Here is a 21,607-nt window from a genome sequence, read left to right on the forward strand (position 1 = left end):
TGCATACCAGAATCACACAAACTTTCACTTAAAATGGGCACAAGTGGGTTTTGCTTTAAAGCAGCACTTGAATTTTGTTGTAAAAGACTTGCTTTAAGAATGCCCTACATATATACATATCAAACAATGTTTTTGATCATTTTAAAGTATCCAGAATAAAGCTGATCCTGAGAGCCTTTTACCCATCATTAGAGAAGTGTGCAATGAACTCTACAGGTGCAGGTTTACTACGTTTACTGTCTGCATGTTGAGTTTACTTGGCATGTATAATTTGACAAGACGAGGCAGGTTAATTTCTACGGCACCTTTGAACTTGGAATAATTTTTAAGTGCAGTACAAATGAATAAATTCCATCCTACAGTTTATTGATTGGCACAAATTTATTTGATATATTATTCCGAATTTTAAGTAAAAGTATTAGCCTCCTAATGGTTTAATAGAGAGTCCTATATCTTGGGGAAGCATTGATGTCGGGATCAGCATTCACAGATGGCGGTGGCCTGTGTTTGTCTGTTCGTGTCAAAGGTATTGGTTAGGTATTTCAGAAAAGTGTACAGTGGAATTTCCCCTCAAAGATGATGTGGTGAAGGGCTAAAAGTTGAGTTGTTTTTGAAAATTTAATTTTCATTTATTTATTTATTTATTTATTTATTTTGCTCTCCTGGAACAAAAGGCTGGATAAAGACAACAAAAACAACATGAGCAGATATTTTTTCTCAAAACCACAGACATCCCATCGGTATGGAGTTGAACCGAGAATTTCACAATCAATGCATCCCTACTTCATACACATGAAGGTTTTGTTTCTCTGTGGAGGTGGGAGAGGGCTGAGGGCCGTAGGTTTGTGTCCATAGTGTTGGTGATGTTGAGCCTGCTGTGCTGGTAACTTTAGACCCTGTCTGGAAGCAGCAGGCTGACAAGAGGTGCTTCACAGCTCTAAACCCCCACATTTGCCTGTTATGCTGAATGTCAACCATCATATCACCTCTTAACTGCGTTCACAGAGGGAGACAAAGAGAGAAAGGAAGGTAGGAGGGGTCGGCTCCATGGGAAAGAACTTGGCAAGGCTTGATGACACTCTGTTGGCTTCTCATATTTTCCCTTGAAGAGATATGACTGCATGTACGCGCAAACCTGTGTGCTTTTGTATATCATCTTCTCTGTGTGCGTGTGTGTGTGTGTGTGTGTGTGTGTGTAGCGCATTGTGAAACTCTTATTTCTGTGGTCCAAAACCCAGGAGCCGGATACTTCTGGGGTTCTGATGTGCTTTGTTGGGCCGAGCGGCTGTTGTTGTTGTTTTGTTTCTGTTTTTTCAGGTTAAGGTTAGTGTGACGGGCTTGGAAATGCAAATGAATTACACTGGTGGGTCCCCACAAATAGTGTAGCATCTACTCTGTGTGTGTGTCTGTGTGTGTGTGAGAGAGAGAGAGATCACGGTGAAACACACATCCCCTTGAAAGAGAGAGAGACTCATCACACTTCAGATGACCCTGTTGGATGGCGATGGCCCTTTTAACTACAGTACCCTGATGCAATACGCTGTAAATACATTAAAACAAGCTGCAGAGGAGGACGCTGCTTATCCATCCTTTCTGCCTCTCTCTCCATCTCTGTCCATCTCTCCATTTTGCTTTCTCATTTTGTGTTACATTTGTTTCACTGTATTTGTGTCATCCTCTCATCTTTTTCCCTTTATTCCCCTTTGTTGCTCCCTCGCCGACTTTGTAATCTGAAATTACTACATGCAGACACTCCCTGGGCTCTGACTCTAAACTCTGAATTACCCCCACTGCTTAGCATTGCTGCCTGCTGCCTACCTTTACCACCAACCCCACCCCTCAAAACCCCCTCGCTCTGGCCTGCCATAAGTCCAGCCCAAACCTGCCTGGGGGTTACAGGGAGTGCCAAAGGTGCGGTGAGTGACGTGGCACTCTGGCTGACCCCTGGTAGCTTGGCAGGGCTGCCTCCCTAATGAGATTAACTGGGTAATGCCGACTCTGTGTCTGTTTCCCCTGCCGCCCAGTCCGGCCCACCCTGGGGCTCTTTATTTAGCCAGCAGCAGGACAGGGTGTGCCAGCATTTACAGGTCGAGGGCAGGACAGGACCCTCAAGCCCTAAGTCCTCCAGCCTCCATCCCACCCTCCCCACCACTCAATCTATCGGTCGTTAGCTTCACCTAATCTATTGTTACATTGCATTTGTCTCTCAGTGCGGCTGTGTTTCAAACTCCCACACTATTAATCCAACTGTCTCAGTCTCTCTATTTCTTTCTCTCGCTCATGCAGACATCTTGACACGTCTGCATCCCTTCATCTTTCATTGCTCTCTCATTATTGGACATGCAGGTAAGAGTCCCGTAATAGCTGGATAATGAGGAAAACGTCCTGATCCAAGAAAGTCAAATTTGACCCCCTGGAAGTTGTTATTTATTGGTACAGGTTCAAGCTCACAAAGCTGCTGTGTGCCCGCTACATTTCTGATTTTAATTACACTCTGTCGGGTGGGGGCAGCATTGATCGTTCCAAACGTATCTAGTGGTGAACAACTAAAGGTCTCACACTGGTGCACAGAAAGGCAACTAGCACGATGCATGTTAGTGTGTCATATATTGAACCGACATACTTTATTTCGATGTTTGTCTGAGGAAACACAAAAAAGTTCCTAAAAAAAAAACAACTACCCGACTAAACGCCGGTCATAACAATATCAGGACGGTGACAAATGACTCCAGCTAATAGCAGAAGAGGTGATTGCATCATTATTCATCTCCTTAAATACATTTATTAATCTTAACCCCCCCCCCCCATGTCTGACTGAAGATTGCCCTTGCCTCGATTCCTTGAATCACAACACACACACACACACACACACACACGCACACACACACACACACACACACACACACACACACACACACACACGCATTCGAGCCAGACGACTGTGCGAGGAACCCAGGAACCTCAGCTCTCATGCGTGTGACTGGCTTTGATGATTGCTCATAGCAGCGTAAAGTGCAAAGCTGCTCACTGTACTGCCCTGCAAAGAAACACAGACTTTGATAGTATTACCAAAGCTGTGGCCACCAGCCTGGAACTAGCTAGTCAGCCATGCGGCTAGTTAGCATACAGAGAAGTCTTTATTCAAACAAGATGCTAAATTTACTCGCTCTGTGCCTCTGTAACCATTTTTTTCCTCTTCAAACCCTTTTGTTCTTTTGTTTAGGTGGCTCTGAGAGACACTATTAGTCCCCATATTAGCAGTGAGTGAGTTTAAGTGCCAATTAAACGCCTACAACTTTGTCACAGTGAGTGTTTTTATGAAAGGGTCCTCAACAGTCAGGGGGCCTCCCATGGCACAGGTGTGCCCCCCTCAGCTCTAGGGTCATTTTCATCCAGGAATGTGTGACAGCTCCTGTGAGTGTGACAGTGCTGTGCAGCCCAGCCCAGGTGTCCAGGTGTTCTTTCTTTGTGTGTGTGTGTGTGTGTGTGTGTGTGTGTGTGTGTGTGTGTGTGTGTGTGTGTTCATTCTAACACCTGCTTGGATGTGGCTCCAGGGCACAGACAGGTTCAAGTTCCACCCAAACAAACATCCTGTACCAATGACACGTGCACATGTATCTGTGTGCATGTGAATGTATGTCTGCATATGCCCTGCAAAAGTGTGTGTGTGTGTGTGTGTGTGCCTCTGTGTGCAGCTTTCTCCTACTGTGTGCCCTCTCCACTCATCATTTTCACTGAAGAATTGTGTTACCAAGATGTGTAAAAGTGTGCTTTTGTGCCCGTAGACAGTCGGCCTGCTCTTCACCTTGTGATTGCTCTCCATCGCTTTGCCATCAGGTTTTGACATTTTGTGTCTCGGTTCATCTCAAGCCACATGAGAACACTGCGGCCAAATGTGTCATTCTCAGCCGAGGGCAACGTTTAGAGTGGTGAATTAGCTTTAACCTGCATCCTCCTTGCCGTGTTTTAGTTTAACACCTCTCTCGTTGACACACACATGCCAGAATGCACACTGAAAATAACTCTCTTTCCTCTGTCCTTCTTTATATGTCGCTGCAGCCCAGAAAACTCACAAAATTCATGCTGAAAGAACCAAGATCCACATGCACGCACACACACACACACATATATATATATATATACACTCACACACACTCTCCCCTCCCCATATCACATTGTTGATATGAACCTTTAGAAAAGAAATCCTGTTGAATGAAATGAAATTGTGAGGTGGATTTAGAGGCCTCCATGGTAATCTCCAAAGAGAACTGCAAATATAATAGCCATGCAGTTGGAAACTTAATTAACCAGAGACCTTGTCCATAGATGGCAGGTCAAGGGAATCTCACCCACACAGCACCTCATCTTTTCACTTCAAGGCATTGCTCTACATTTCTCCAAACTGAAGACCCCCCCACACACACACAACAGTTAAAACTCTGTTCTATCTTCATAATTCCCTGGAGTAGATGTACCATTTCCCTATATAAAGCCATCATTACATTGGCAAGCTGTGGTTCTGTCGGTTACGTTCATCTTTGCGTGGGCAATTCCTAATTTCGTAGCGATGACGAACATTAATGGGAACATACGAGTGATACTGCACTTAAATCCCACTATATTGTAATTGTCACTCTGTTTCTGTCTTGAATAACGTCATGACATTGTAGGCTGTTTCTGATGTAGTCCCCATGTATTATACACATTTTCTTATATGATAAAAACAGTATTAAAATGTCTTAGAATAGATGTTCGGACAGCATGAATGAGGATCCAGAGGATTTAAGAAGGTCAAGCTTATACGCCAGACGAGGTCGTATTTTGTGTATTTACAAAAGTGGTGCCCAAACTTTTTCCTTTGGGGCCCAAAACTGAAACTTGATGTTGAATGTTTCAAACGATCAGAACCTGGAGAACATAAGAAGTTCATTAGTGCTTAAATTCAGTCAACCAGAGCGTGTTACACTTCCATCCGATCAAAACGGGACACAGCATTTTTAATTCTTGTTATTTCCACATTTATGGAGACAAATCAAACCTCATGGAGGATCAGTTTTGGCCCCCTGACCCTACTCTGGGCAGCCCTGATCAAGAATGTAATATTTTTGAGGGTGCGTCTTGTTTCCTGGTCTGTTTTAGCAGAATGGATGGTTTGGGAGAGGACATGTTATCATGTCCCTTGTCCCGTGAGTTTGAGCTTGCGTGTGTGCTCATCCACAGTGTCTTGAGTTGCTTGAGTGTGTTTGTGCGGCGAGGCACGTTGCCCGGCTCAGGAAATGTGGCGTTACCCGTCATATTGTGCCCATACAGGGGCGCTGGGGTAGGACGGCCCTAAGCCATATGGCAGGGGTCCCTGCTCTGTTGGCTTGCCACTATCGCTTGACCCACAACACACACACAATAGTCGCCTCCCTGGAGACTGACGCTGTAACGGTTGAAGATTGTGATCTTGGAGTCTCAGACTTCTGAGTTCCAAGTTTCACTCGCATTTCCATTCGAAGCAAACAGTGCCGTGATTTAAAACTGCCTCTAGAATATACCGAAGGCAAGAAGGTGGAAAAACAGCTTCTTAACCAGACACTTAAAAGACTTTTGTTGCTGACATTAGTAATATGTTAATTTAAAACTCAGAGACTCCGATTAGCCAGTGTTGGAAAAGAAAGAAAATAGAAAAACAAGAGTAAACAGGAAGAGAGAGTCATTTAAGTGTTTTCATGTCAGCGTGGGAGAGGGCGATGTCGAGTCCACGTCGGGTGGAAAGTGTCAGAGGGTTACGAGTCAAATAATCTGATGGAGAAAGTATGTGAGGGAGAAGAGCATAAAGTTAACAGAGAGAAAAACAATAATGGCATGGACGCTGTGTTGAGAGAAAGAGAAAAGAGCAGCCAGAGAGAGAGAAAGTTCGAGAGAGAGGATCCCACTGGATGTGGGGATATTGTAACATCACACTGTAGGGTCCCTTATGGGACAGCCATAGACGGAGCACTCTCCCTGCTGCATGCGGGAAGAGGAGGCTTTGCCAGCACGGAAAACATACAAAAGAAGAAGGAGAGACGAGCAAAGCAGAGAAAAACGCAGTTCCCCCCAGAGACGAAGTGGGAATTTTCTGCTAGCACAAACACTATGTAGGCAGATAGCTGAGAAAGAAGACGAGAGGAGAGATGGCAGAGAATAAGTAAAGAGAGGGATGCTGGAGGAAGGCAGCAGTATGATGAATAGATGAAATGCTGGGAAAGTAGAGGGGGGGGGGGTTCCAAGACACAGAAGAGCAGAGGAGGAATTCTTTGCAGAAGTAAAATTGATCTGTAATGTGATGGTGTAATAAGGATAGACCTGAGTTTATAGTGTGATTCACTAGGAATGTTTCTTTTTAATAGTAAATGACAGTACTAAATCATCCCATCACACAGGACTGAAGAGCCGTTTTTTTTGATGCGCTTTGAAATTGGGACCCACATTTTCATCTCGTAGCCACATTAAAGCTTTGTGAAATCATAAAATATCTTCACGTTGTCCTTGATAACTGACTAAAATTACACGTGGTAATAATTACTGCTATAAAATGAGTATTGACTCATATTCATGCTCTTCAGCTTGCAGTATTTATGCCGTCTTTGGCTGAATCTTGACCCCTGAGCCATCGCTGCACTCATCACCATGGAGACCACAACCCATTAGGCCTGTATTATAGGGTTCAAGCCTTGTCAACCACTCTGGTTTAGAACGCAAACATTACCCAGAATGTCCCCAAGCACTATATTCAGTTAGATAGGTGTATTTATATTGTGTGTGTGTCTGTGTGTGTCTGTGCGCGTGCGCTGCTTGATGAAGGTGGAGGGAGTAGATGAAAGGTGCCATTAAACTGGAGTAACCTAAGTGGTGTATTAGTGCAACTCAGCCGGAGCTACGGGGTCATCGGGGAGGCTCTGATCAGAGGTCACTGTGTGCTGCTGTGAAATGGGACGTTTCTGCTCGCCATCTCAGTCATAAATACAAAAAGAAACCTTAACTGCTGTAAAATATGAGGCAGCCTTCTCCTTTCGCAGCATATGGGTGTGCATGCCAGTGGGCATGAGCAAACATACGCAAGAATGCATGTGCTTAAGTGTGTGTCAAGGGCTGCGCTTTTGCTTGAGGGAGGGAAGAGGATGGGGTGAGGGAGGGGTTTAATATGCTACTTTTAGCCCTCGGGGGGCTGTACAGTTGAAAGTCAGTGCATGAGGCGTGCAGAATCACACCAGCCAGCATTACAGAGGGACTGGGGCTTGTGGTGGATTGGACAGGGTGGGGTGGCAAGGGTGGGGGGGGTGGTTCTGTGCTATAAAAAGTGAAATCATATCACTTAGCAGCTGAGTGCAGATAAAGTGTGTTTGAACTGGGAGGCATAAATTATACATTGTAAACAGAGCATTGGGGGACTACGGATTGTTTAAATTATGACTGAGGGTAGTTTTTCTCTCTTTTATTCCTTCTTGCGCTTCTGTTTCTGTTGTTGTCATTCTTCTTTTTTTTCTCCTAATCTCTCTGTCCTCCATCACCTGCGTCAGCAACCATCCACCTCGTACATCCACACCTGGGCTATTAGCTTGTAGCCGGCCAGCAGTCCAGCGTCCAAAATAAAGCAGCCGTATGATTTTTTTTCTTCTTCAAGTTTCAGTGACAAAAAAATTATGACACATAATAGTGTCATGTATCATGTAATATTTCATGTTTTATTAGCCGATCAGACATGACTCTAGAGCCCCCGTCCAGGATGGCCTGGGGCTCTAAACAGCCCCCTGCAAGCAGGCAGTGAGCTCCAAGTCCTGCAGCCATAGATGGACCCTGCTGCCCCTCGGCAGCTTCTATCTGCCTGCTAGCGCTCGCTAGCGTAGCAGCTGATTTATACAATAACAGGCATTTGTATAAGGAATCTATATGGGACATTCTTGCTTCATAAAGTGACACATCAACAGTCATACGACTCCAGATCTCCTCCACTGCAGATGATGGTTGGTTGCAGCGAGGGATGGCAGGTGCGTGCCACCTGTAGGGTCGATCTTTGCTGAATATTTTTCTGATTTAGTAGCCTTGAATCAGCTATATGCTCAAGTATCTGTTTTTAAGTTGTAATATTTTAATTCATATGGCCTCGCTGTGTTGAAAAGGCTCAGCGCTATCACCTCTCACTGATCCCTCTGCTAGTGTTATTGAGAAGTAATGGCTTGGGAACAGAACTGGGCTTCCAGAGATGAACATGATTTGATCAATGCCCCCCACCCCACCACCACCACCCCCCGCCACAACACCACATAGTTCAACTTGACCTCCAGTGTTTTTTTAAGGTGCCTTCCTCTCCCTCCTGACAAGTGCGAGGTTATTGATCAGTTTATTCTATTTGCTTTTGACTGCTCGGCACCGTTTCTCTGCTCACAAGTCAATAGTGGAGGATTGAGAGGGTGACTACCTCCCCTGACCTCCCCTCCCTCAATCTCTAACTCTCGTCTCGTCCAATTCACACACACACACACACACACACACACACACACACACACACACACACACACACACACACACACACACACACACACACACACACACACACACAAAACACATGCACAACATGAATGACTCTCTCCCTCTGCCTGTCGGTCGTACCCACAATTGTGATCCCAGCTGCAATTTTGATTAATCTTGAAGAACTGCGAGGTCAGGGCAGGATAGCGTGTGTGTGTGTGTGTGTGTGTGTGTGTGTGTGTGTGTGTGTGTGTGAGATGTGTGTGTGAGGTGTGTGTATCTGGTGTTAGTTGATGCTGTCAGATAAAGGTCTTAAGCTCTGTTGGGGTGGGTGTCAGTGCCAGGGTGGGTGCAGATTGCGTCTCCTCTCGAGGTGATAGTGGTGACTCTCAAGCAGGGATCCGTGGCCTCGCCCTGTTTTGCCATCGACGCTCAGTTTGTGTATCCTTCTGTGAGTTTATTTGAAACTCTTACAGAGCCGCCCAGACCAACAATGATTTATTGTCTTGTTAGAAAACTGGCAACAATAATAAGCTGCACTTACATTGCAGAGCAGAATTAGCACAATGCTTCAAGCCATTAGCTACCTGGAATATTGCAAGTTTGCAAAATGCATCTTTATTGTCCTTAGATGACGCCGAAGCTTCCTGAGAAAACAATCTCTCGTCACTCTGACAGGAATTAGGTTTAAAAGTTTAACTCAAGTTAATTCAACATTAGATAAAAAGTACTAGGGTGAAGGTTTAAATTGAACATGTAAGTTTGGATAACGACTCTAATGTGTCAGGGCTTCAGCCACTGGGCTCAATTAGGGAAGTTTTAGTCTGTACATTTCCTTTATTTCTAGGTTGTGAATTGGCACAGCTCGGTTTCTCTCTCTCCTCATCAGTGTTGCTTCATTTCAGGACTTAGTTCATTTATGAAGACCAGACTGGGGCTGCAACCCCTTGCCTCTCTATGGAGCGAGAGGAGATAATTATTCTCTTTCTGGCTCACACATTTCGATGAAAAATGCATACAGCTGGGACTCGAAGCAGCTTATCAAAAGGTTAACTCTTCCCCACAGTTGTCTGCGCCTACAAAGGGGAGCATTTCCAACAACAGTGGCAGCGACAGACCACTTTGTCTTTTCCTGCTGTTTTGTTTGGGTGTTTTCAACATTGTTTTGACCCGCCGGTGGCCCGCCGCTTTGTTTTCCCAAAGTTAACTTTCAATCAAGAGACAAGCCAGCTGTTGTTTGTGTTGTGTTCTGTACATCACTTCTTGGGCAGCCATCTGAGCACAGTTTCGCAGCTAAATGATATGAATATATATATGCTGCGTTCAGTTGTTTTGCTTTATCAACTTTTAGCGTAATCTTGTGTGCAATTAAACTCAGTCATTACATGCAAACAAACATGCAAACCAGGTTCCGTGCATCTTTTTTTTTCCCTCCTTTATAATTTCATGTGTAATCCTTTCCCATCTTTATGACGTCAGAACGAGCTTTTCATCTCTGCAAACATGCAGTATTTAGTATGCATGTTATTGTGCTTGATATTGTGATTCCAAAGTGTTCTTCACCTTCACTATATTCCCACGTACGCTTCTGTCACTCATCCAGACACATGCACACGCGTGAAGTTAAACTCACACTTGAGGCCTTATGTGGAAGGAGCGCTGCCTGGGAAAGTGATAGCAAGAGAAAAGAAGCTCTGGAGAGTGAGTTATCTCGTCAGATGTCATTGAGGGGCGCCTCTTTTCTCTCCCTCTCCTTCCCTCTATCATTTTCCTCTTTCTTCACCTCTCCCTGTCTCGCTCTCTCTTGTTCCCACTTGCTCTCTCAAATCATGCTTGCCTCCAGTGGTATTCAGACAGTCCAAGGACAAAGTAGAGATATGCTGGGAGCAATGGACTGTCCGTCAGTGTGTATTTGTGTGTGTGTGTGTGTGTTTGTTGGAGAGAGAGAGAGCGGTTGATGTTGAGTCTTTGAAGCTGTTACCCCCCTTGTCCTGACAGTTCAGAGTTTAGTCCCTCTCTGTTTAACCCCCCCTGATGCTACATCACACACACGCAAACACTCTCCAGGCTCCTGTGGATGCGCAGCTCATCCCAGCCCAGCGCCAGACTGGAGATTCCCCAAGACCCCAGCGTGTAGCTTGCTGTTGTCGAGGTCGTGCCCTTGTGTTTAAGGACTCTTACATCTGCTTCATTTTCTGTTTATTGATTTGTCAAGGTGACTGTAATGATATTAAACAGTTCCGTCCCATAAAGATGTGAGGTATCTGATTGGTTTCTGGATTATTCAGCGATCTGAGTGTTGCATCTGTGGCACAAGCCAGAGGTCTCTATTATTAAGTCATGTTGTGTGTTAATGTGGCCTTGGCTTGTCTGACTAAAGCGGACCAGAGTAGATGGCCCCAGGGTCTGTGACCCTGAGAGGCATGCGCGCACACACACCTAAACACACAACCAACCAGATGCCTGACCTTCTCCCCTCATGCCACACACACACACACACACACACACACACACACACACACACACACACAAAAAATCCCTCCCGGAGACAGACTTCTCCTCTGTGTGTGTGCGACACGGCTGCTCCGCTCTCTCGGACAAACAGGGGAAATCCTCCTTGTCTTGCCCCGTCCATCACAGGACATCTCACTGTTCCAAGGCACGTGGGCGCCTGCTAACCCTCCCCCAACGTCCCTGGGCCAGGCTCCAAGCCCAAGAGATTTTACCACCACACATATACACACTCATATCTTGCTCAGGCCGCTTGGCTCCAGCCGGGTTCCCCTGACGCAGGGACACACGCAGACAGGAAGTTTGAGGGGAGGTTCGTGTCAATTTGCTTCACTTAGAACACTTCAGGTTTGACCCTCTCTTGACCATGCGGTTTCCTCCCTCTCCATCTCTCCATAAACAACCACATCCCTGCGACTTAAGGCTCGCCGCCTCGCCAAGAGTAATAACATCGCTCATGTTTTGATTTGAGGATCGACATCTACGTGAGTTTAGGTGGTTGACTCACGTAGATATGTTTGTGTGTTCTGACCGCAGTGGTAGAAACCGTGCGTGTGCGCACGCACGTGTGTGTGTGTGTTTCCTCTTGGGTTTTCTCTGATTGTAGGGATGGCAGATCTTCGTCATGGAGGAAACCAAGTTAACCTGTCACCTTAGCAGTCGTCTCCTCCCACAGTTTATCTATTGTGTGTCCTTAAATCACACACACGTGCATGCACGCACACACCCTGGCACGGGTATGCACACATGTGTAGACACACACACATAAAGAAGGGGTCGTCTACTGATCTTGTTGAGTGTGTGTCAACTCCATTAGCACATTCCCAGATAGGGCCAGAGCCCTCTTATCTGTGGCGACCCATTAATTACACTTTGTTCCCTTAAGTGATCTATTTCAGACCTGTCCCGCCCTCAACACCCACTCTCTGCTATCTCCACCCATGCCCTGCTCCTCCCCCCCTGACCTCTCCTCTCCTCTCCTCTCCTCTCCTCTCCCTCATCCTCTCTCCCTCATCCTCCAACCTTTCCCTCTCTCTCCCTTTCCCTCTCTCTCTCGCTCCCTCTCTCTCTCTATGTGCGTTACAATGCACGGGATCACAAGGTCGTGTGACAAGTAGCTCTAAACATGTATAGCAGGTGTACATATGTGCGTCTGTGTGAGACAAGAGAGACACTTGAGGCTCAGAGAGGTTCTGTTAGTGGATGTTGATGTCGACTCGTGGTCCAAAAACGTGGATAAAACGTAGTTTATCCCGTTTAACGCACTGATACTGTGGGTGGCCTGAAACTCCCATTTCTATTCACTCCCTCGTCTTAGACAATTCTCTTTGCTTGTTCATTTGTGAACACAGTTGGAAAACTCTCGAATTGACAGAAAAATCAAATTTTGCATGAATGGCGTGAAAGTGTTACGTGTGCTCATGGTGTTAAGGGTTATGCTATATTCTTCTATGGAGCTTACACAACCTGGTGTGTGAAGGAGGGCTCTGTGTAAGGTGTGTGTGATCACCATGGCCTTGCATGTAGGGGGGCTCTCACACTCAAGGCTGTCTATTCTCTGACCGTTGATTCAGAATGTGGCCTGTCTTTCTTACAGGTGCAAGGGGGGCCTCTCTTATCCCTCTCCTCCTCCACCACCTCTTTTGTGACTGAATGATGTGTGTATGTCTCATATTGTGAATTGTGTGTGTGTGTGTGTTTGAGTGTGTGTTTTTCTATGCCTGGTATTGTCTCAAAGGTGCCAGGGAGGTGTGTGTGTGTGTGTGTGTGTGTGTGTGTGTGTGTGTGTGTGTGTGTGTGTGTGTGTGTGTGTGTGTGTGTTCAGACCTCACTGTGCTGAAGTGGAGGTTGTGTGCTTATGTGTGTGAGGAGTGATTGTGGTATAGTGAGTGTGAAGTTTGGCTTGGATTTGGTTATATAGACTCCAAGTGTGTGTGCGCGTGTGTGTCTGTGTGCGCGTGTGTTAGTTAGTGTGTGTGCGCATGCTCCGTCTCCACCAGTGTCTTTGGCAAGGTTGTCTACCCTGACCCCTGCCCAGGCAGCAGTGTGTGTGTGTGTGTGTGTGTGTGTGTGTGTGTGTGCACGCATCTGTGCCTGTGTGTGTGTGTACGTCTGCGCATGCATGCAGTGCCTCCGCTAATGGACAATCTTTGTGGGGGCCTCTCTTTTCAGCCATGCTGCTTTTGAGACACATTGTGCCTGGGCATAGAAACAGAAGCTCTCCATTGCCCCTCAATAGGCCAAAAACAAAACCGTGTCAGGCGAGCTAGCAGCCCCCGAGTGTTTGCCATTTAAGTCCTGACCAATGGTGGTGCAGATGGAACAAAGGGCCTGGACAGGGAAGGAGGCCTGCACTGTTTACAGTGCTAATGTCTGGGTGGCACTCCCAACAAGGCCCCTCCACACACACACATACATGTGTACGCATACTCAGTCACTCAATATTTCCCCTGTGAATGTGGTGTCTGTGTCACACATGCACACAGAACCAACAGGTACACGTGTAGACATCTACGAAGCTGTACATCTGGGACGTGTACCTTTGTGTTCCCTAATGACAGGACACAAAAGGACTGAGACAGGAATGATTTCAAAGGAAAGAAGTAGCAGATTTACTCCAATGAACATGCCAGATAAGTGCCTGTGTTTTAGTTACAAAGTTTTTCTTCATGAAGATAAACCTGTTTATCGGTCACAACAGATGCATATGAGAAAGCAGTGCACGTTTATTCCCATTCTCTCTCTCTCTCTCTCTCTATTCTATTGATAAAATTTTATATAATTATAATAGAAAGTTAATTTTGTTTCTTTGTGCGTGTTAAACAGGATGACACTGTGTCCTCCCCAGCCGAGCAGAATAAAACAGCTGACATTGAGAGGTGCTGTCATAAGCGAGGGCATGTTTGGGCTTTCGATTTTTACTGAAGAGGAGAGGGGAGAGTCTGACACTGGTATCAAATAGCCTGCGCTGTCCTTGGACTGGGGTTATCTTGTAAATACTCCGCTCCAAGTCTATAAAAGCGAGGGTCCTTTTTGACAGCCAAGGCCGCTCATTCACATAAATATAAAAAAGCACTCAATGGTGTCTCAGTGTCTGGGTGGGGAGGCGGCAAATGGGGAAGGAGAGATGAAGGCGTGGGGGGGGGGGGGGGGGAGTGCTGCTCTATCTTTGTTGGGAGTTGGAGGTGATATTTTCACCCGCGTCTGTTGGTTTGTTTGTCTGGAGGATTATGCAAAAATACCAAGACTTTCATGGAGCTCGGCGCAGCGCGAGCCAAGGAAGCTATTTTCGGGCAGATCTGTGTAACGTAGCTCTAGCTTTGTGCCCTTTTAATTGCCACGTGTGTCACAAGTCAATGTTACATTTACATTCTTAGTTTGGCTTGATTTGCTTCTCGTCTGTTTGTGTTTTATTGGAAGTAAACACAGCGAGTCCCCTCAGCGACCCCTGTAGCGACTGATTCAGCTTCCTCATCTGTGGCTGCGTTATGAGTTTTGCCTTGTTTTTGTCTAACAACGGCACACAATAAAAAGAAAAGTAATTAAAAGCAGTATAGGAGGGTGGTTGGGAGGGAAGCTGATCCCACTTACCGATGAGCAGTGAAAATGAATTGGATTCAAGAAGCGGTGGAGGTAAATAAGCTCATGTTTGGAGTAGTTTTCTAGTTTCACGTGTGTGTTCTCTGCTCCTGTGGATGTGTGGAAAGCTTTGTACCACATTGAGTTTATTAAAAATTACACTGGAGCCGAGCGTAAACCCAGTGTGATTATACCTAGTGTCAGTGGGTTTGACATGGATGTCCTCACCCCGAGTGGAAATTGAGTGGCGCTGGAGGGGAGGGGGATAATTTAGATTAATTAGCTTTGTGAGTGAGGACAACATTTCCATGTTTTGGTACAGAGGACAGAGTTTCTCTGGCAGTGCGGCCGACCGGCTGTCACCTGCCCGGGCTTCTCTTTGACCTCATCTCCAGTGGCAACGTGGCCTTCCTCCTTCGACAGACAGCCACATGGGGCAAAAAAGACATTCTTGACCTTTATGCATGTCGGCAAGCAAGATGACAACACGCATAACTGACTGTACACACACACACACTCACACACATTGTGCACAGACCAGAGAAGATCATCTAATATCAGAGAGCGTCAGGGGCGGAAATCCGACCGTCTGACAACCAGATACAGATAGCGATTCCCCACCGCTGATCCATGCAACAGATAGTTTCCACAAACAGCAGCGCGGCTAAGGTTACATCCAGCCGGGGCTCGCGCTGCTCTGCCTGGCATTGAGATAAAACAAAAGCTTAGGTTCCCATCATTAGGAAATTGATAAGAAAATACAGTGTTTGTGCTGGATTTTTGATGAAACTTTGACAAAAGGAAATGAGAAAATGTTTGCTCCGGCATGCAGTAATATCATGCTCCTGTTGTTGTCATTTTCACTTCATGATTATATCATCGCTCATCTCCTTTTTTTTCCTTTTTTTTTTAATTGAAGCTTGTTAAATATTTAACCCGAATGTCAGTATATTTAATTCAGCACTCACAAATGTTTAAAAAAATAAAGCTCACAAAAAGAAAAGTATCATCACTTTACATCCCCCCCCCCCGCCTCAAAGTCCTTTTAATAATTTGAATGTGTAGTATATGGCCCCCTTTGCATCAGTGTAATTACGAATCACAAAAAAAAAAAAAAAGAGTTTGAGTCAAATAAAATAGGCCATTTGTACACAAGCAATTAACTGGTGCAACTTTAAATAATGTCGCCCAGATGGAACCTAATTATAGTCGGCATGCTTTGATTCGGGCTTTCTGTCGGAGTATCACTCGGGGCGTCACTTTGGCTTTTCAGTCACCTAGCGTTTGTTTTGAAATTTGTGACAATCAGAGCAGATTACCATTTGTGACAGCATGCAGCGTTTGGTGCGGAGGGAAGAAAGCATGGCCCATAGCTATGGAGGAGTTTCCTTGTTTCCTTTTTAACAGCTCAACACTGGCGTCCTCTGTTCCCCGACACCGCTGCACACAAATGATAACATTTGGATGTGTCGGAGTGTTTGGTATTTCAGGGGTGGGGGGGATATGTGCTGCATGTGTGAGTGATTGTATGTGTGTACCATCCATGAGTAGATGCTTGCAAGCGGCAAATGTGTGTGTGTGTGTGTGTGTGTGTGTGTGTGTCAGTGTCTTGTAGCAGTGTAGAGTCAGAGGGAGATCAAACAGTCAGTCAATTACCTTGAGAGGGCTCCAGTGGCTGTGACAGAGAGGAGGAGGCTAAATATCCGGGATCAAATACTCTCTGTCTGTCACATAATGAGGCACCGTCACCCGGCTCACACAACACCCACACACAAACACACACACGCACACACGCACAGAATGGTCAACCACCGGGCACAGGTGAGGAGCCGGGCTGAAAGCGTGACCTGAGCGGAGAGCGGCGTGGAAGTGGAGCTTTCTCTCGCTGCTCTTTGTATCACAGGGATCATCATCAGCGGCGTGTAAACGTTGCTCCTCACCTCGAGAGTCCAGCTCTCATTAGTCCACTTGCAGTAATGGTCTCTTAAAGTTACCATCGTTTCATTACAAACACACGCTGAGAGTACAGAGAAATACCTGCCATGATTGCACACCAGGGTATCATTACTGCATCCAGGAAGTAAATAAGGATAATGTTGCATTTATAATATTGAGTAGATTAATACAATGACTATCTTCATGTTATTCACAGCAAAATAAATAAACACAAGAAAGCAAGAAAACATTGGGAACACAATGAACTTTATTTTCATCAATTAAACTCAAGATACCTGCCATTTATAATTCAGTTACAGTGAAAGAGCTTCTTCTTCGTCTTGTATCACACGTTGATGAAGAATGAAGTCAATCGCTCAAAAAGAAATCTGCTCATCAGGAGAAGAAGTTCTTCATTCAGCTGCTGAAACTGAAGATGAAGAATTTATCGGCGTTTATGGGTTGACTTTACACACACACACACACACACACACACACACACACACACACACGGGCTGATGACACACCCATCGATCCCCACATCTTTTAAGATATTACTTTGATTTGTGGTGTAGCTGAGGTAATCCCCCCCACCACCACCACCACCCACCAGCCCCCCCATCGTGGTCATCGGGGTTCCTCCTCTAAATCAGTGATCACATCATCACTCTGACAAAATCCATTAGGTTCGACACACTTTGGCAATTAAAGGAAGAGTGGACGTGAGCTGTTAGAGGTCTATGTAAGCCCGTGTGTGTGGGTTTATGCCTGTGTGTGTGTGCGTTGGGGGGGGGGGGGGGGGGGGTTTGGACTTCAACTAAAAGCCGCCATCATATAGAGGGGTGGAGCTTAACGCCAGAGTCATCGGAGGGGCACAGACTCATCTGCATATTGGCACAGAGACGCCCCCCTGGTGACCCCGGACTGCGATGGGATAGGTTGGAGAGGCTGGCGGCGTTCCGCAGGAGTTCACCACCAGTTCAGGGTGAACGGGAGAGCGCTGCGGCATTGATCGTTTCTGCTGGGGGAAAAAGGACAAAACACAAGTAAAAAATACTAGCGAGGAAGAGAGCGATGAGACGGGGGAACGATCATAGTGGCTGAGATTGGATATAAATGATAGATAAGAGGTGTGAGAGGCTTGAGTCTGGGGTTCCTGGAGATGCTCGCACCGCTGGCAACCACTGGAACTACCTTGTTATTGACTCCCATGATTGCCGGGCTGCTAAATTTGACCCTGGGCTCTGACCGCTGCCGTACGCCGCGCAGCACCTCCTCTATCTCAGCCCGGCCGAGAACGCACACAGATTTGACACAAACCAAACACAACAGTGAACCCAAATGTACACGCAACCCAAGACACACAAACACACAGCATCTCTATTAATGTGTCCAGGCCCGGGTCAATCTAATAAACATGGGGTCAGCGCAGTGGTCATCAGAGGCCAGTCTGCAGTGAGAGAGCCTTTAAGGTGCTTCCTAATTGTATCCCTGCGGCCCTCTAGTCTGGCTTTTTATAGTCAATGCCTCGTGCACAGAAGAGAGGAGGAGGAGGAGGAGGAGAGAGGCGCTGAGGAGAGGACCAGGGGTAAAGAGGCAGTTTTAATATACTAATGATCTGACATTTCTAGAAAGGCTGTAGTTCCCAGCCTTTCACTGCTTTCACACAACCCTAACTGCGTGGATCCACGGGAACATATTTATTATTCAGACCATCACAAATACATCCAGGTACCAAACAAGTGTCCAAATAAAAAAAACAAAACAAAACTGATCACTTCCTAGCTTGAACCGACATCTAGATTTGTTTCAGCTCCGTCTGTCAAGGGCCGAAACTCTAAAACAACCGTGTTCCCCCTCTAGGAAGCAACTTAAAATGGTTTCCAGTTAGAGTTGTGTTGCTATGAGGCAGTTGTTAGCCGGCCTGTCTCTGCTAGCGCTCGTGCGACCAGCTAGTGAGCAGGAGGAGGTCACTCTGTCCTCATCGTCGTGGGCGACACCGCAGGGCTGCATCACAGGACTAGCTAGCTTGAAGCATGCACTTCTGTAAACTCCCCAATCTGAGAATCTGACCATCTTGACTACCAAAGCCGATCCGAGGTGTCCAGTGTTGGGGACCTGGCGACCCTGGAGGAGGTCAGAGGGAAACCCAGCCCTGCCCCCCCCCCGGCCGGACCACCTGATATGCTTGCCAGTTGCCTCTCCCCAGCTTCTGTCTTACCTTTCTTCAATCAGCTCTTTAGAATGAATGAGCGCTCCACTGGTTTCTCTTAGTACAACCATTGTGCATAACTGGGGTTTCGTTAAAGGTCCTGAAATGGAAACAGGGGCGTGCAGCAGTGTTGATTATCAGGTGGCTGCTTGGATAACACATGTGGGCCGTCCCACTGAGCCGGCAGGTCAGAGGCTGTCATGGCTCTCATGCATCAGGAGAGAGAACAGTGAGCCTCTCCTTGCTGTTGCTGCAGCGTGTCTAGGGATGCTAGGCTACATCGGCCATTGTGTTGGCTGCTCTCTTGGCCTGCAGCCTGATGCTAATAACAGGACGTGATTCTCTCTTGTAGGCACGGAGAGGCACGAGCTGACATCCTGGATGAGTTTCAACTCCATCTTCAGGTTCTTCAGTGAGGTCCTGGAGGCTAAAGAGGACGAGGAAGCGGAGGAGACCTCCAACATCGTCACCACACGCAGCAGCTCCCTCAAAAACAAACACCAGGATTTGTAGAGGACCGACAACACTGACTTGGAACCAGAGTAGAGGGAGGGGTGGCACAGGATCAGATGGGCCAGCTACAGATAACAAGGATGAGGTTTCAGCTCCTCTCTGCTCTTTTATACTCTCCGCCTGTGGCCTCCCTCCATCTCTCCTTCCTCTGCTCCTCAACCTGAGTGTCATTCCTCCCTTCCGGCCCTCCCTGACTCGGCGCAGCCTTGTTGTTGTAAGAGACGAGAGTACGAGGTCACCGTGTATACATCACAATAACATTTTGCATTACTTCTAGATGAGTGCAACTGTCAAAGCAATATGGGCTCTGGTGTTAGCGCTTCCCGTGGGCTGTGGCCTAGCTGCAGGTACAGGCCACGGCAGCAGAGATTAAGGCTGACAGGCGCTGTGCACAGTGCGCTGTGGTGCACCTCTAATTGTCCTGACATCAGCCTGAACTGAGCTAATGCCCCGCCTGCCCTCCAGTCTGCACTGCTCAGCCCCACTCGCTCTCTCTTTCTCTCTCGTTCTCTCTCTTTCTCTCTCTGTCAAACCCCCAGCCCCCCGCTCCCCCTCCACCGCCCCCCTCCCCGGTCCTAAAGCCTGGACGTCTAACCTCATAATGGAAGGTTCCTTCTTCGAACTGTTAGAATTCATTCCAACCTGCTCGGTGCCCATTTTTAGCCCACGTGAACACACATTGGTATTAATTTAACACAATGTGGTGGTGTTGTTGTTTTTTTGTTTGTTTTTTAATGACTTCTTCACTCGAAGAACTCCTCCACACATGCAGTCATCGTTTAAACTCCTTTAAAAATACATCCCCTCTGCAATTATCACATGAGCGATATCGATGTTTCCGATTACGTCAACAGAGAAGTTACATTTAAAACATGTTTCCTCTGTTTCGTGTCCTTGAAATGGATTTCTCCAAGTGATTGAATGTGATGAAACAAATAAAACACACAGTGCTGCGTATGGGGGGGGGGGGGGGGGGCGTGGGGGGGGGTTAGGTTAGTGAGTGTATTTAAAATCACTTTAAGTGGAGCATCAACACGGCTTGGAGGGATTTCTCATTTTAACAGGAGCTATAAGTCAGCTCACAACACTCATAAAGCCTCAATATATCGTCTGACGCGTGTCAGGAAATCCAAGATTTCAATATTATTCTAAGCCTGAATGATATTTCCTTAGATGTTGGAGAAATGTTACATATCTAAACCCCCCTCTTCTTCTTTTTTTTTTTTCCTCCTATAAAAGTACTTTTCTTGTGTACTTAGACGTGACAGAGTCGACTCCCCGCTCAGCTGCACTTAATCTGACTATGTGACACAAACATGATAACATTTTTCCTGCAGGCTGGTGTGTTTTATAAACCACTCAAGGCTTAACGGAATACATTTCTAATGTGTCGTGACATTAGTAAAATCTCAAACCGGATACTAAATCTTCTGATACCTTAGACACATTCTCAAATATGTACTCCCCCACCCCCCGCCCTCTACGTTAAACACTTACTATTGTTCAACTTTTACACTGTGAATCCTGCTTCTCCTGCCCACCGCGTGTGTGGTTTAAGGCTTTTGAAGATTATCTTCCCGCTGTAATGAGACAAGCGCGGCTGATGGTTGCAGGCCTAATTTCCTTTTAATTTGATTCACATCTCTCCAGGTTTCAGCAAAGAACTTTTGCTTATTATTTGATTTGATGAGTTTCGTTTCAAGATAGCATTGCTCATCTTTCTGCTTTTCAGCCACAATCAGTTCATTTTTTCCACGCCATAATTTGTATTATTGTTGCCTTAGGAATAAACAAGACTTTGCTCACTTCTTCTTTTTTTTTTTTTTTTTTTTTTTTAATAAAACCCAGCAAGCCATATTTGAATCCAACGAAAGATGGACGATCAGCCTAAATCCAAAGCACAGTCTGCAAATAAAAGGAGGGACTCATTTTGCCAGTTGCTATTGAGAATTATATTTGTTGCTGTTGTATTCATTTAAAAACTTCTTTTTTATGTAGTGTGGGCGCTTGGTTTTTATGAAACTACCAGTTCACATGTTTGTCTTTAAAAATGCCTGTTAGATTTTCTTTTTTTCTTTTAACCAAAAATACCTGTTTTATTTCTCTTTATTTTTTACACAAGTGAGTGGGGGGTTTTTTTTTTGTGTGGTAATTTTCCTGTAAAACCTGTTGAAGCAAATAAAAACAAACTTTTGCACCTTTGCCTTTAATCTGTACCCGTTTTTTTTTTAAATTGTCACTGTTATTATTTTTTATGATTCACTGCATTTATTTTTTATGCATTTTCTCAGTTTTTATTGCAAAAAAGAAATGAAGGAATTCAGTAGAGAGGGAGTGAGACAGGAAGTTGAAAAATGAATC

At 45.9% G+C, this 21,607-nt stretch overlaps 1 protein-coding gene across 1 annotated transcript in view; it reads left to right on the top strand.

Moving 5' to 3' along the window:
- The window catches only part of arb2a (ARB2 cotranscriptional regulator A), a 151,919-nt gene extending 131,693 nt beyond the window's left edge, over positions 1-20,226 (top strand). The window contains exon 11 of the mRNA XM_086205916.1: positions 19,086-20,226. Within this exon, the coding sequence (XP_086062042.1) occupies positions 19,086-19,246 (161 nt within the window). The 3' untranslated portion in view covers positions 19,247-20,226. The remainder of the gene's footprint in view (positions 1-19,085) is intronic.
- The last annotated feature ends 1,381 nt before the right edge of the window (positions 20,227-21,607 follow it).

Source organism: Aulostomus chinensis, chromosome 6 (assembly GCF_037954235.1).
Source record: "Aulostomus chinensis isolate RoL2024-O1b breed Wild chromosome 6, RoL_Achi_v1.0, whole genome shotgun sequence".
Lineage (NCBI taxonomy): Eukaryota > Metazoa > Chordata > Actinopteri > Syngnathiformes > Aulostomidae > Aulostomus > Aulostomus chinensis.